The 14,036-nt window shown below is 41.6% G+C and overlaps 1 protein-coding gene across 1 annotated transcript in view; it reads left to right on the forward strand.

The window, feature by feature from the left end:
* Positions 1 to 14,036, forward strand: part of musk (muscle, skeletal, receptor tyrosine kinase) — a 29,103-nt gene that overhangs the window by 12,684 nt on the left and 2,383 nt on the right. The window contains exons 10-16 of the mRNA XM_070989451.1: positions 63 to 256; positions 747 to 770; positions 899 to 987; positions 5,914 to 6,088; positions 7,489 to 7,672; positions 7,752 to 7,943; positions 9,973 to 10,121. Coding sequence (XP_070845552.1) covers positions 63 to 256; positions 747 to 770; positions 899 to 987; positions 5,914 to 6,088; positions 7,489 to 7,672; positions 7,752 to 7,943; positions 9,973 to 10,121 — 1,007 coding nt within the window. The remainder of the gene's footprint in view (positions 1 to 62; positions 257 to 746; positions 771 to 898; positions 988 to 5,913; positions 6,089 to 7,488; positions 7,673 to 7,751; positions 7,944 to 9,972; positions 10,122 to 14,036) is intronic.

Raw genomic sequence — 14,036 nt, forward strand, 5'->3', positions numbered from 1 at the left:
GAGTAAATGAACAGAATAATGCATCACATCATAATAATGAGTCATTTTCATTTACAAAACAGAGAACACTGCCTGGCAGTGAAGGAGCTGTACTGTCATAAGGAGTGGTTGGTATTAGAGGGCAGCAGTTCAGTGCAGCCTGGCCTCTTCAGCTCTGCCACTGGGTCCCAAACTCCCGGTTCACTGCTGCCCAACTGTCAGGCCTTACCAAGTCTTCACACAGACCCTGATGCTTGTACACATGTGCCTTTTGTAGGTAAGATATCTCAGAGACAGTTTGTGAAGAGTTTCTTGATTTGATTTGCATGTTATTTTCATGCCAGTTTTCTTAAATGTCATTTCTTCTCTATCTGGCAAATGCTCTATATGCCCGTGTCTGTATATAGCTCACTGTATGCAGTGTTGCAACAAACAAACACATCTAGTTTCTCGAGTCTGCTGAATGTAAGATTCAGCAGAAAAAGTTTGAGCACAGCAATTTAGCCAAAAAGCAGACAGGAAATGGAGTGTTATGTAAAAGAAAAGTAGGAGTTGGCTGGCTGCAGCTGCTTGTATGCTCAGGGCCAAATAAAGCCTGGCCTGCTAGACTGATACTGATGAGGTCATTAAGAGGGTCTAACTCAGTGAGCCAAAATACATCTGCAGCTGCAGGTGTGTAACTTGTGTGTGTGGTGTATGGCTCAACGAGTTGAGGCATGGTAATGAGTAATGAGTACTTTTTAAATCCGTTCTTTTCAACTTTTCAGATATCAAGAGAGATCAAATTACAAGTAAGTGTGCTTAAAAAGTGCTGTCAGTCATCAGAACTAGATCTCACACAGAAATGAATGAATAATATATTAATTGTTAATAATCATATTAATCTTATATGTATATATCTTCTGCTTGGTGTCAACAGCAACATGTTACAATGACAGAGGACGTTTCTACCAAGGCAGCATGAATGTGACAAGGTCTGGGATACTGTGTCAGTCATGGAGGCAACAGGTATTGTGGTTTGTGTGCAGGATATATAAACTTAATTAAAACATGCAGTGCAGATGCATATATACATACATAATATGAGGGAATTACCGAACAGAACGGCTTTTATCACAGGGCCGCCAATGTAACAAATGCTGACCCAATGCAACCCAAGCGTCTAAGTTTCTGACAGATTTAAACCTATAAATGACTGAAGTGTGACCGATATTTGGTGTGTAGATGCTCAGTTTTATACCAAACATTCCTGACCCCTAACCAGAAACAGAAAAACACACAAAAGTGCTTACAAGTGCAAACATAAGCACACACACATTCCCTGTGGCCCAAAAGCCTCTTTATGTTTTTATGGCTTTGCTCAGTGAGATGGTCTGTTAGGGTGAACTGTTACTACTCTCCTGTGCAGTGTGTGTGTGTGTGTGTGTGTGTGTGTGTGTGTGTGTGTGTGTCTGTGTGTCTGTGTGTCTGTGTGTCTGTGTGCCAGGTCAGCAGAGAGGGAGGGGCTCACCGTGTCACATCCTGCCTCTGGAAGCAATTAGCTTTCACACGCATATGCTGCACAGACTCCATCACTAACACACACACACACACACACACACACACACACACACACACACACACACACACACACACGACATGTATGTGAAATCAAGGGAACATTTGCTCTCTAGTGCGAATCACAATATTAGCACATTCTCCCTCTCCTCTCTTTCTTTTCCTCTCCACACCATCTTGTCTTCACTTTCAGCTCACAAAAAAAGCTTTTCTCAGCCTCTCACACACCCCAAACTGTGTGTATGCTGAAGCACACAATGCTGAAAAATATGAATACCACATCTATCGCACTCGCTGACATCTAAAAAAGCACACACAAACACTTTGGTCTCCCACACTGGGAGAATCATCCACTCAGTGTTTGTCTGAGCCTCCTTCAACAAACACCATCTTCAGTCTAAAAACACATGATTTACGGTCTCCTCCTACAGGCTGACATTGGCTGGAGTCGCTTGCGTGGGTGTGTTTGTGAAAATGCACATGTATGAATATTCTGTCGGGACAACACTGCAAATATAGGTGCATTGGCTTTTGATTCAGTATGTAGATGCCATGTGGCTCCAAATTTAAAGTGCATTTGAATGCAAGAAAAGCAGCACAAGAAACTCAAAAAATCTTACTGAAGAACAATGAAAGGCAGTACTGATATTCATAAAATATGGCTGAATGTTCTGTGTTGTTTCACGCTCTGAACATTTAAAACTATGCACGGCAGCCCCGCTTGGTAAAATTAGACAAGATATAGTTTTATTGATTCCACACCGTGAGGCTAATGTTTGGTCTAGCTAGCCACAGTTGTGATTTAAGTGGAGTAGCCTGCATTTGTCTATTGTCTGAAATCGAGGTTTTTAAGTCCTATCTCATGCAAATAGTCAGTTAGAGCTCCATGACAGCAATGTGCTGTCTACATCAGAGGTTTCCAAAGTGGGTGCTGTGGCACCCTGGGGTGTCTTGAGGACCGGCCAAGGGTGACGCAAGATTTATCATATCGTTGCTTCATATTTTAATAACATTTCACCACATGAACAAAATCTGAGACATTTAGAGTAAGTATGTTTTATGGTACACTTTCAAACATGGCGGCAAGTTGGAGCTGCAGGTAGTGCGCCTGCCTCACAGCAGAGGGCCTTTCTGTGTGAAGGTTGCATGTTCTTCCCGTGCATGCGTGGGTTCTCTCCGGGCACTCTGGCTTCCCACAGACCAAAAACATGCTCATTAGGTTAATTGGTGACTCTATAATTGCCCCTGAGCATGAATGGCTGTCTGTGTATATGTTGCCCTGTGATCGACTGGCGGCCGGTTCAGGGTGTACCCCGTCTCTCGCCCTATGACAGCTGGGATAGGCTCCAGCCCCCCCGCAACCCCGAAAGGGATAGTCGGGTATAGAAATTGGATGGATGGATGGACTTTCAAACATGTCAAAACCTCAGGAGTTTTTCAGGAACTCAGCTGTCAGAAAATTATGGTCCGAGCAAGAGCTGGCACAGTTAACACAACTGAAGAAATGCTGATACATCATGAGGGCTGAGACAGAGGGGTGGAAGACAAGTACCCATGAATTGAATATCATGTTCAGTATGTATATGTTATATCTGATATTCATGAAAGAAGACCGCCTGCCAGTGGAGTGAGCTCATTTTAATCTGGACAAAAACAAAAGGACATCAGCATGTTTAACTTTAAATATTTAAATGAATGTAAATCTGCAGAGCACCTGATGGACTTCTGAGAGATTGAGAATGGGCTTATATTATTTAACTTAATAACATTGATATGATATGGTGTAACATGACACTATATGATAATATAAAATCTAAAATTGTAAAAACCAATAAGTATCTGTGCACATGCATGCATGTTTTATTGGGGGCTGTGTGGCTCAGGGTTTATGGGAAGGTGTGCTGTGGTGTAAAGAAGCATGGGAACCACTATTACTAACTACTTAAGTTACAGATAGCGAGAATGTAGCATGTGCTGCTTCCAGGAACAGACTGGAATTTTCTGATATGATGTCTTGGCCAAACATAAGTTGAAAGGCAGGCTGTTAAACACAAAGGGATTATTCTGATGATAATGCATTAAACTCCCAACCAGCATCTAAGCTTTCATTTCCTTTTGTAAGTATAATAAAAGCATAATTGGGAAAATGTCTGCTGGAACAGTTCTCCCTGAGGGTAATATGAAGCTGACTGCCAGATTCAGCTAAATAAGGTACAGGAATACACGTTTCACAAAAATGATTAATGGATATGATGCTAATTACCGATTAAAAACAGTGTAAGCTTTCTTGACTGTTTTACTTGAATTCCCAAATGTCATATTCCCTCTCGCCCTACTGCAAAAGCTTTCTCTTACATGCATCATCCCTGATCCACGATGCTGTGTTTCATTACTGATGGTGGATTTACAGTTGAGAGTAGATAGCAGCTTTCACCTGCTTACTTTCCATTAGAGTCACAGGAAGAGCATCTGTTACCAATATGTTGCACAGTTTGTGTCATTTTTCTAAAATCTGCAACACGAGATTATTCAGCCCAAAGCCATCATTTACCTTCTCTACATCATAGAGCAGATGTTTTTACCCAAATGTTTTTTTTTTATAGTGGATATAAAACATTCTGTACATATGAGTCCTGGAGGAAATGAGCACAGAAGTCTAATGTTCCACATGTCTTATGTTACCCTCCGATCACATTTATGTTTAGCACATACTCACCACATATGTATGTGTTGTTTATGTGAGTCATCTCTTATTTTGTGCTGAGTCGTGGAAAAATACAGCAAACTTGAATCAGTCTTTTTGCAGAGACAGTTGAGAACACTACTAATGAATTAAACATGAGTTAGATGTCCGTAATGCATTAGATGTGATAAATTAAGTGAACCCCCATTATTACTCATTGTGAAATGTTAATTAACAGGATTTTGCAAGACACGCCACTTGAGTCACTGTTTGGATATTATTCATCATCAGTTTAATATTACATCTACTATGATTTAATACATACTTGTCAATGTGGCTGATATTTGTATAGCAGGTTATTACATCAACTTGTTACATTTTCCATTATTTAAACCCACATTTAATGACAGTTGCTCTGTTTTAAATTCCAAAAGCTCAATGAACCTTTGGTGTTTTTTAATTGGACCGTTCTCAGCAGAAAAAGCAACATCATTATTAATTTGTTTAACCTGAAACAGCCTTTGTGTTCCCTGTCAAGTGACCTGTGGTGGTCATTAGAATAATGACTGTTTTCCCTCATAAGCAAAGGATCAAGTAGCGTGACCTTGTTGTAGTCTTGAGGGAGAAGGTTTGGAGTTGATGGGATGTGTAGTGTTGGACACTGGAGATTGCTGTCTGCATCCCATCTCCTGAAAACAAATCATATTGGTCCCTTTCAACCATGACCACAGTGTTTCCTTAACCTAAACCAAGTGATTTTAGTTAACTGAGTAGCTTTTGGACTGTGGGCCAACAGGTGGGAGGGATCAAGAAATGCTCAGAGGATTATTTTGGATAGCAATGACAAATTATCCATGTTGTCGTTTAGGTATGAGAACTTGTTGTTTTTAAGATTCCTGGGACCGGTGGGAAATCAACCCTGTGAGCTCTTTGCTTCTTGCATTCAGCTGCAGCAGCACATGTGTTGAACCCAGCCTTTTCAGCTCATAACCTCACATCTCTCGGGATACTTCGGACCATTGCTCTTTTGATGACGAAAGCTCATGGCGCATGAAGATACCAGATGTTCGGTATTTGTGTTGGCACTCTAGATTCCAGAAACAACCGTGTAACCCCAAATGTCCCTCACAATAGAACATTTTACTCCCTGTTCAGCTATTAAACTGTAACCTTACCTTAGACCCTAAACAGGGTCTTGAAAGATGTATCAGATGATCTGAAAGGATGTCTAAGTTTTGTTTTGATGAAGAGTCAGAAATTCCCATGAAAAGTAAAACTCTATCTGTCCAAATCTGCCTACAACAGTTCTTGAACATCTTAAAAAAAAAAAAAAAAAAAAAAGTGGCGAGAAATGTATTGATCAGACTTTACTGATCCCTCAAGACAAGTGTGTTTCCTGTCCATCGCTCTGGAGAGCACAGGGTCAGCAACAGAACAGAACATGTTTGACTCAAAAACACCTCTGGACACACAGGCCAGATGTATTCACCGCTTTAGGAAGTAGAAAAAAGCAACCACAACTGTTATCTGAAATAAGGGCTACAAAATGCTACAATAATTCAGAAAACTCAACCTCCCCTGTTCCACTTACAGCTGGCTTTATGACAATACTTTGTAGTTATTGAGAAAAATGCAAAGTCCTTGTTAATTTTCTCTTTTTTTTCCCCTTTGTTCTGTTCTGTCTTGTCCTGTAGGTTCCCCACCAGCACCGCCTGTCAGTGGACGTGATTCCAGAGCTGAAGAACTCAGACAACCACTGTAGGAACCCTGGAGGGATCAGCGACAGGCCCTGGTGCTACACCTCGAATCCCAACATACGCTGGGAGTACTGCGCTGTGCCACACTGTGCGGAGACAAGCGTCGTGCCAGGTACTGCCTCTTATTGATTTCTGTCCCTCCTTCCTTTTCCACCTCTTTCCAAAGCCAGTTCCTCGCTCTTTAGAAAACCCACTGATCAAAGGGAATGAAAAGACAATTTCCACATAAACACAGGTGAATATCTTGGTGGTCGAAACAACCTAATGATGAGCACTGATAATTCTGCTTTCGGCTCAAGAGCAAGATATTCAAATGGTGCAAGCTCACCCAGGTCAATGTCATTACACACAAACTGTTTAGCGATGCCTCCTCCTTTCCTGTTTTGTCTGACTGACTGATAAAAAGCATAATTTAGAGGACAAGCTTCTATCAGTGTAGCTACACCAAGTAGTGTTGTTTAGCTAAATAAGAACATAAAATGCTAATTCTTTTCAGTTATCAGATCATTAACGAAAAGGGATTTGTTAGCCAATGATCTGACATTAAAAAGAGCTTATCTCAGCTGTAAGGATTTTGTGATAGGATGTGGTTGGTTGAGAGGGATGAGGGGTGTTGGATCCCCGACTGGGACGGAGACATCCTCTGGATGCCTTGTGTGATGTGAAGCAGAGGGTTGGGTGAGGCTTTCTGCCTGTGCAGGCTGACCTTGGCACTTATTCTTGTTTTGGTACATCATGCAAAGGGCATGACGCAGGTTGGTGCCGAGCAGTCTGCAACCAGTGATGATAAGGTGTACTCCATTAGGCCTAAAACGTTCTTTACAGTTCCAAAAGACATTGAAGTTGTCAATAAACCTTGTCCCATGATGGAGGCATTCCGATGTCAGCCATGTGTTCGAGATAAGGACTCTGCTGAAAGATTAGATGCCTCGGAATAGAGCGGAATGGAGCCTGATATGAATACATGTTTTGATTGACAATCGATCAGGTTCTCCAGTAGCAGTGGTCTTAAGGCTGTTTCTTAGGTTTTGGCCAGCCTTACTGTTCATGGTGTGATTAGAAATAGTATAAAAAGTGATAAAAAGTATAGTGGCGGCCTTTTGTTTCTTTCATTAACTCAAGTCTCTGTCATGCATTAAGTATCCAGGATCACTTCCAAAACTTTTGGCAGAGAAAAAGAATGATATCAGCAAAAGAATGTAAAGCAGGGAGCAAGAAGGAGAAGCCATTTCTAGACATTCACTGTACAATCATCCTGGTTTTATGCAGTTGTGATGCTATATTAGATGTTGTTTCAGCAATACGAACATGCTACAGTGAGGAATCAAATGTGAAACTCTATATCATTATCTAATAATAAGGGCTCACATTATGAATTCATTTTCCAGATATCAATTTGTTCTTTGCCATGACACCTGGTTGGCTCCTGATTAATATAACAAATAAACATATAAATAAAAGCTTGGTTGTAGTGACACATTCTGATTTACTGATTTAAACTGTATTTGTCAGAGAGGAAGCCAGAGCCACCAGGCCCTCGTCAGACACCTCCTCTTCCTCCTACGACAGCATTGTCTCCAGCTTTCTCCATGTCTGTCATCGTCATCATCCTGACAGTGCTCGCAGCCGCAGTCTTCCTCACCGTCACCATCCTGGCCTGCCGCAGACGGAGGAAGCAGTGGAGAAACCGGAAGAGGTGAGACATGAGAAGATGCATAGTTCTTCGTTAAGCTGTGTCCACTTTTCTGTTTGTCACTATCTCTTCCTCTCTGCAGAGCGATGGAGACCCCGCACCTGAGCGCTCTTCCATCAGAGCTCCTGCTGGATCGACTCCACCCCAACCCCATGTACCAGCGGGTTCCCCTGCTGCTGAACTCAAAACTGCTGGCCCTCGAGTATCCCCGAAATAATATCCAATATGTTAGAGATATTGGAGAGGGAGCCTTTGGACGGGTTTTCCAAGCCAGGTGAGATGGGAAAGGGGGAATCATATGAATGTCTATCCAATTTGGTAATAAAAGGAGACAAGAAGGTTTGAAAATAATAGGAGAGAGACACAGAGGTTGAAGAATCTTCCACCCTGGATGCGAAAGAGACTGAGGGATATTTGTTTCCAATATTACATTACTCAGACTAATAACATTGCCATGTCATAATCATAGTCGCTGCCAGGAGCTAACATGACGATCTGGATATTTCTCAGGTGGAGGAAGGGAAAGGGGTCAGACAGGATCCAGAGAGAGAGGGAGGGAGAGAGAGAGGGATAGAGTGGCTAAACATGGCCACTGGTCATTTTGAGAACTGCTGTGTCATTCGCAAAGTCACAAGGAGAGCTGCTACAGGTGTCACTTACACTCCACACTGACCCTGTTCACAGCAAGACACCAACGTCTCACACTAATCCCTGTGATCAGACTAAATACCAGACCTGGGTCATACAGTAGCTGCAAGAAAGTTTTTCTAACATTGTGAGATTCATTATTAAGACTTTATCTCTCCTCCTACACAAGTCCCACAGCCCTCAGACCCATAACATGACCTCCACCAGCCTGTAATTGACACAAACAACATAGTCACATTTTCCAGAGAGGAGATTAAAGAGTAAGAGTTGGATTATGGTTACGTCAAATCAACTCAAGTCAATGTTTATTACAGCGCAATATCACAAAATGTGCCTCAAAGGGCTGTGTGTATAATAAAAACCAGCAGTGTGCAAAACACACAAATGTGTAAAGAACTGAGATAAACTACATACAAAGCTTTAGAAATGGAACATTTCTCATACAATACCTGTAACAAAAACAGTAAAGAGCAGCAATAGCAAAACATATATAAAACAGTGCAACATACAGAACGTCTACATAACCATACACTGGTACTGTGGCTTAGTTGGATAGCTGTAGTTTAGTATTTAGGACAGTGAGGTGAGGTTAAGACAGTTGAACGCAACTACATCCATCAATCAAATCAAACATGTTTATTGTTGTCCCAGCCACAGTCAAAGGTGGAGTGAAATCCTTTTAGAATTCATTTCCATGGTAGCATCTGCATTTAGCCATGCAGATCTGAGATGTCCTTCACGCTAGCTGGTAATCCCTTCATGAAAACTGGAATGGTGCCGTATATGGACACTCCTGGGAACATAACCAACGCACGCATACACACACACACACACGTGCACACGCACAGATTTGTACAACTATACATGTGAGAGCATTGGTATAATTCATTCTTTAGTCAATATCTGTAATCAACCACATGTCCAAACTCTACCTAATTTAACCTTAAACCGAAAGTTCGGGCCCTTTAGCGCATTCTGCAGGCAGTGATGACTGACCAAAATGTCTTTCCTATTAACCACATCCTGACTCTGAGAGAGACTAAAATTTGTCCTTTCAGAGATGGAGGCACAAGAGCATAAACACTTTGCATGCATGACCAGAAACAGGCAACATGTGCAAATACAGACTTTTTCCTGTGTGTAAATGCACTCGGGAGTACAGATAAAGAACCCGACAAGTAATATCTTCTTCCCTGACAGATGGGCTTCAATCTGTAGTTTCCCAGTGTGCGTGAGTGTGTGTGTGTGTTGATGACTGAGTGAGTGTTTCCATATGTGCGTGTGTAATTTTGTGTGTGCAAGCTATATATAAATCTACACTGAGAAACAACATGTTGACTTTAGTTTGCCCATTCAGTGAGCCAACACAGGAAGCGTGTGTATGTTTGTGTATTGAATGCATGTTTCCTCCAAGTGACTGAAATTTACCGTCCAAGACATTAACATAGTTTTACATTATTTTACTGAGCTTCTTGTTAGGAGACTCAAAAGGTATATTCAAAACACATGGCTACAGAAATCTGGTAAATGCATCAAACCAACAACATTATTCCTGATATTGTGCATTTATGCAGACGCATCCTGGAATTCTTAAACGATCTCTTCTTCTATTTTGTTTGTGTTTGAACATTTTTGTGCATGTCTGTTTGTTGCAGGGCACCAGGCCTGCTGCCAATGGAGTCTTTCACAATGGTGGCCGTGAAGATGCTGAAGGAGGAAGCCTCAGCTGACATGCAGAATGACTTCCAGAGAGAGGCAGCACTAATGGCTCAATTTGACCATCCGAATATCGTCCGACTCCTGGGTAAGTGAGAGAGTGTGTGTGTGTGTGTGTGTGTGTGTGTGTGTGTGTGTGTGTGTGTGTGTGTGTGTGTGTGTGTGTGTGTGTGTGTGTGTGTCTGTGAAAGAGAAGGTGGAAATCAAATTTTCAAAGAGGCTGCACTCACAGCTGGATTTTCAATTGTGTGTTTGCTGGAGATATAAGGAAAGTGCAAAAACAGATATAGAAACACAGAGACGGAGTAACAAGACAGAAAAAGAGAGATAATGTGCGGTGGATATGTTGCACTTGTCATCAAATCAGCCATAAGTACATGGTAACATAATGAGCAGTTTTTTTCATAAACAAGATCCTTTTTAAAAAGGGCGAAAGCATTCATCATGGTAACAAACCCAGGGCTCTGACCAGATCTCGAGGTGCCTATAGTTAAAGGGGAACTTCGCCAATTTCACACATCAAATTGACTTTACAGGTCTTTGCAGAATATGTGAAAATCTCGGGGTGCAGAGTGAGAAATAGGTGAGCTTAGCAGACCTCTGTTGCCTGCTCCTCCTCTCTGCCTAAGGCCAGCAGCTCACCTGAACCTCTGTTGATCTTGACAAAGAAGAAAAATGCATGCCGTAAAAACACCATATCTCTGGTTCTGTTGCATCAATTTTGATTTGATATTTTTATTTTTAATCATCATGAGTGTAAAAACGTACGCTGTATTCTAGAGCACAATCAAGGGCGAAGGTTGGGAAACTTAAACACTTGTTTGTTTTTAGGGAAAATTGCGGTTTTGAAGGAGGAGGACCACACACAGACTTGCTCATTTTGTAACCTTCTTTCCTCAAACAGCATTTTGCTCAATCAAAGCCCTGTGTTGTTGGTTTTTTTTTTTAGCTTTATCAGGGGCCAAACAAAACTGCTACTTGAGAATCAGTTCATGATTCATATTGTAAATTCATACTGTAAGATCAAAGTAAAACAAAAATATCTCATGAGAGATGAGACAATTTACCTCCTCCTCCGTATGATAATGGCGTGTTTAATTTACTATTTATCTGGAAATAAACCCTGTTACGAGCCGGCCTAGTGGAAAGGCAACATGAAAAACGAGACTCTCCTGTTCCCGGCTTCCAAGAACCATCAGCAACAAAGATTTTTCAGCCTTTTAAATTCACACAGAGATATTTTGACTGGGAGTCTGGCAGGAAGTGGACTGAGCGAGGAGAGACCCTGGGAGCTTCAGGAGAAATCTGCCTTTTAAGTAGCAAGCTTGGGGGTTGGAACCAATCAGCTCCCTGGAACAACCTACACAGTCGCAGGCGATCACAACCAAGCTCACCTGCAGCCAATTACACACTCACACACAGGCACCACAGCAGAGAGAGGGATACACACACACGTGCACAGAGGAGGTTTAATGCCTTGACTATGCATATATGGATACTAGCAGTGCTAATCAAACGTAACCAGTGATCTGAATGAGGAGAAAAGTAAAAAAAAAAAAAAAAATCCTCTTCTTTGCTAGTTGACCTGATTTTCTTAGTGGTTCATACAAAAAAGGTGTTTGTAAGAAAGTTAACTAACCACGTCAAAATAAAGGCTAAATGCACTTGACGGCCTTCTTACAAAATTTCTTCCTTCAGAGAGTTTTTATAGGGATTCTAGAATTGGATGCCATTCACATTTGAACTAATATCGGTACCATACCCAACAGCACCTTTTCTCAGTACTTGCCTCTCTATTTCTAACACACACCTAACAGTAAAACCCCTTCCTACCTCCCTTTCCGTTCCGTTTCGGTATACTGTAATATTTCCATTGGTATCTAACTAAACTAAAAAATCTCACATATTGCTTTACCTCACTAAATAGCATGTTGGTAGGGAATTTCAGACACAGCCGGTCGTTGAGTGATGACCAGAGCTTGTAAAAGTGCGAAGCTAACATCAACCAAGATAATGAAAAATGTTCAGTTATCACAACACAGCTTGTTCAACTGCCTAATAAATTACCTAAGGACATCAATGATCGTGTTGCACTTTAAGTTTCGTCGTCCATAGAGGGTTCAACTCCTTCAAGGGCAAACAAATACAGTACACTCTGCAGCTCTGTGTGACCAGGTGTTACCTCAGCTCATAGATTTGCCAGCTTTGTATTTCACGTCATTGCAGTGAGTGTTGCCTGTGTTGAGTTTTGAACAGTATACTTGCGACCACTTTCTGCAGCTTGAACAAACTTTAGGAGTGTCGTACTCTCTCCCTCTTGTGAGTACTTGTTGTGCAACGTAATTCAGCTGGCACCCTTAAAAGTATAGAGTTTGGTACTCAACTCAAACCATTTCTGGCAGATCTTTTACTGTATAGTACCATAAAACAGCTAGAGATACAGATTGGACTGTTTGCCAGTAAACAAATGCTCCTTGGCAGCTAATGTGCCATTATTGGGTTGGGTAAAACAAATGTCCTCTATTAAAGGTTATCTACAATAATACAGCCTATCTAATCTAATGCAAACAGCTTGCATCTAAATATACTTTCAGAAAGACATTTAACGATACAACACATACTACTACTCAGCACTGTCAGTGAGCAAACACAGCCATCGGTCATTGGCTGCGCAGAGACAAATTTGTTTACTTTGGTCCATTTTCCAACTCCAGTGGTTGTGAAATATCTTTAAATCAACATTCACCGCTACAGAGAAAAATTAGATTTATCAGGCGTGTGTCAAACTGCAGTATCATATGTTTTCTGTTTAGTCTTTAGTGACATTGATTTTGGATGAGTCATCTGGGGAGTGACACGCTAACGCTGAAGCCTCTACTGTGTGTGTGAAACCAGAGTTGATTCAATTATTCAGTTAACCTCGAATCACCCTCAGGACTAATAATACACCATAAATCATGTGTAAAAATATATGTATCATCCATAACGTGTCATAATTAGAGATGCCATATGTCCGTGTGTCATTAGGTTGGTGCATGTGTGTGCAGGATGGGGCCTCTGTGTTCTGTATATATAGCAGTGCAGTGAAACATTTTGATCCTGCTACTGACCTTCAGCTGAGGCTGCTACTGTTGAACTACAGTCCTGTTTGTCGACCCCCCAACACACACCCCAGGGAGTAGTAATCAGAGCTCGTTCTCTGGGGAGCAGTCTAGCTCTGTGACCCTCGGGACATGAACTAACTGAGCATGACCTCCAAGCCTCCTCTTCTTTCCTAAAATTCCATGTGAGCATGTTATTGGTGTAGTTCTTGTGCTGACAGTTAGATGACAAAACACCCAAAAAACCCACACAGACCGTGGATGTACATCATGTTTTTATGCTTATTTGAGTTCTACAAAACTACAGTATGGCACCCTGAATCCATCTGAATCTGATTAAGCCTATAACTGCTGGTAAATCTCTCTGTATTTTGCTGTATACCTGAGTTTTTAAATATGGTGTCCATGGTGACATTCCAGCGCTGGTGCATTGGTAGTAATGTGTTTTATGCCAACCAGAAATGATGAGCTGAAGGAGAGTGCAACTGTAGCGATTGAGAAGGCTGCCAGAACTAGGCACATCAACAGCGTTTGCACAATTATTCTTGCTGCCAGAGGGGGGACACAAAGGTACCGCATTGCAGGTATAAACCAAAGATGCCATGTTGTCAGTGGCTGCACAGTCCCATCCAAAATATTCTAGATGTCTTGTGTCTCGTTTTATACCCCATTCCCCAAAATTCATCTTGACATATGCGGTGTTTTGGGGAACTTCCTTTTTGTTGTGTGGGTTTGAAAAAACACAGTTTGAAATGGCGTTGCTACTGCCGGGTCAATGAGGTTTCAATTTATTTTTCAGACAGAAGCAGAAGCAGTGAAGTACACTAAATCAGAATTATGATTGTGGCCAGTATGACTCAGTGCACTAACCACATAAAGTTCACTAATCATCTGCTGAATTG

Source organism: Chaetodon trifascialis, chromosome 20, assembly GCF_039877785.1.
Source record: "Chaetodon trifascialis isolate fChaTrf1 chromosome 20, fChaTrf1.hap1, whole genome shotgun sequence".
Lineage (NCBI taxonomy): Eukaryota > Metazoa > Chordata > Actinopteri > Chaetodontiformes > Chaetodontidae > Chaetodon > Chaetodon trifascialis.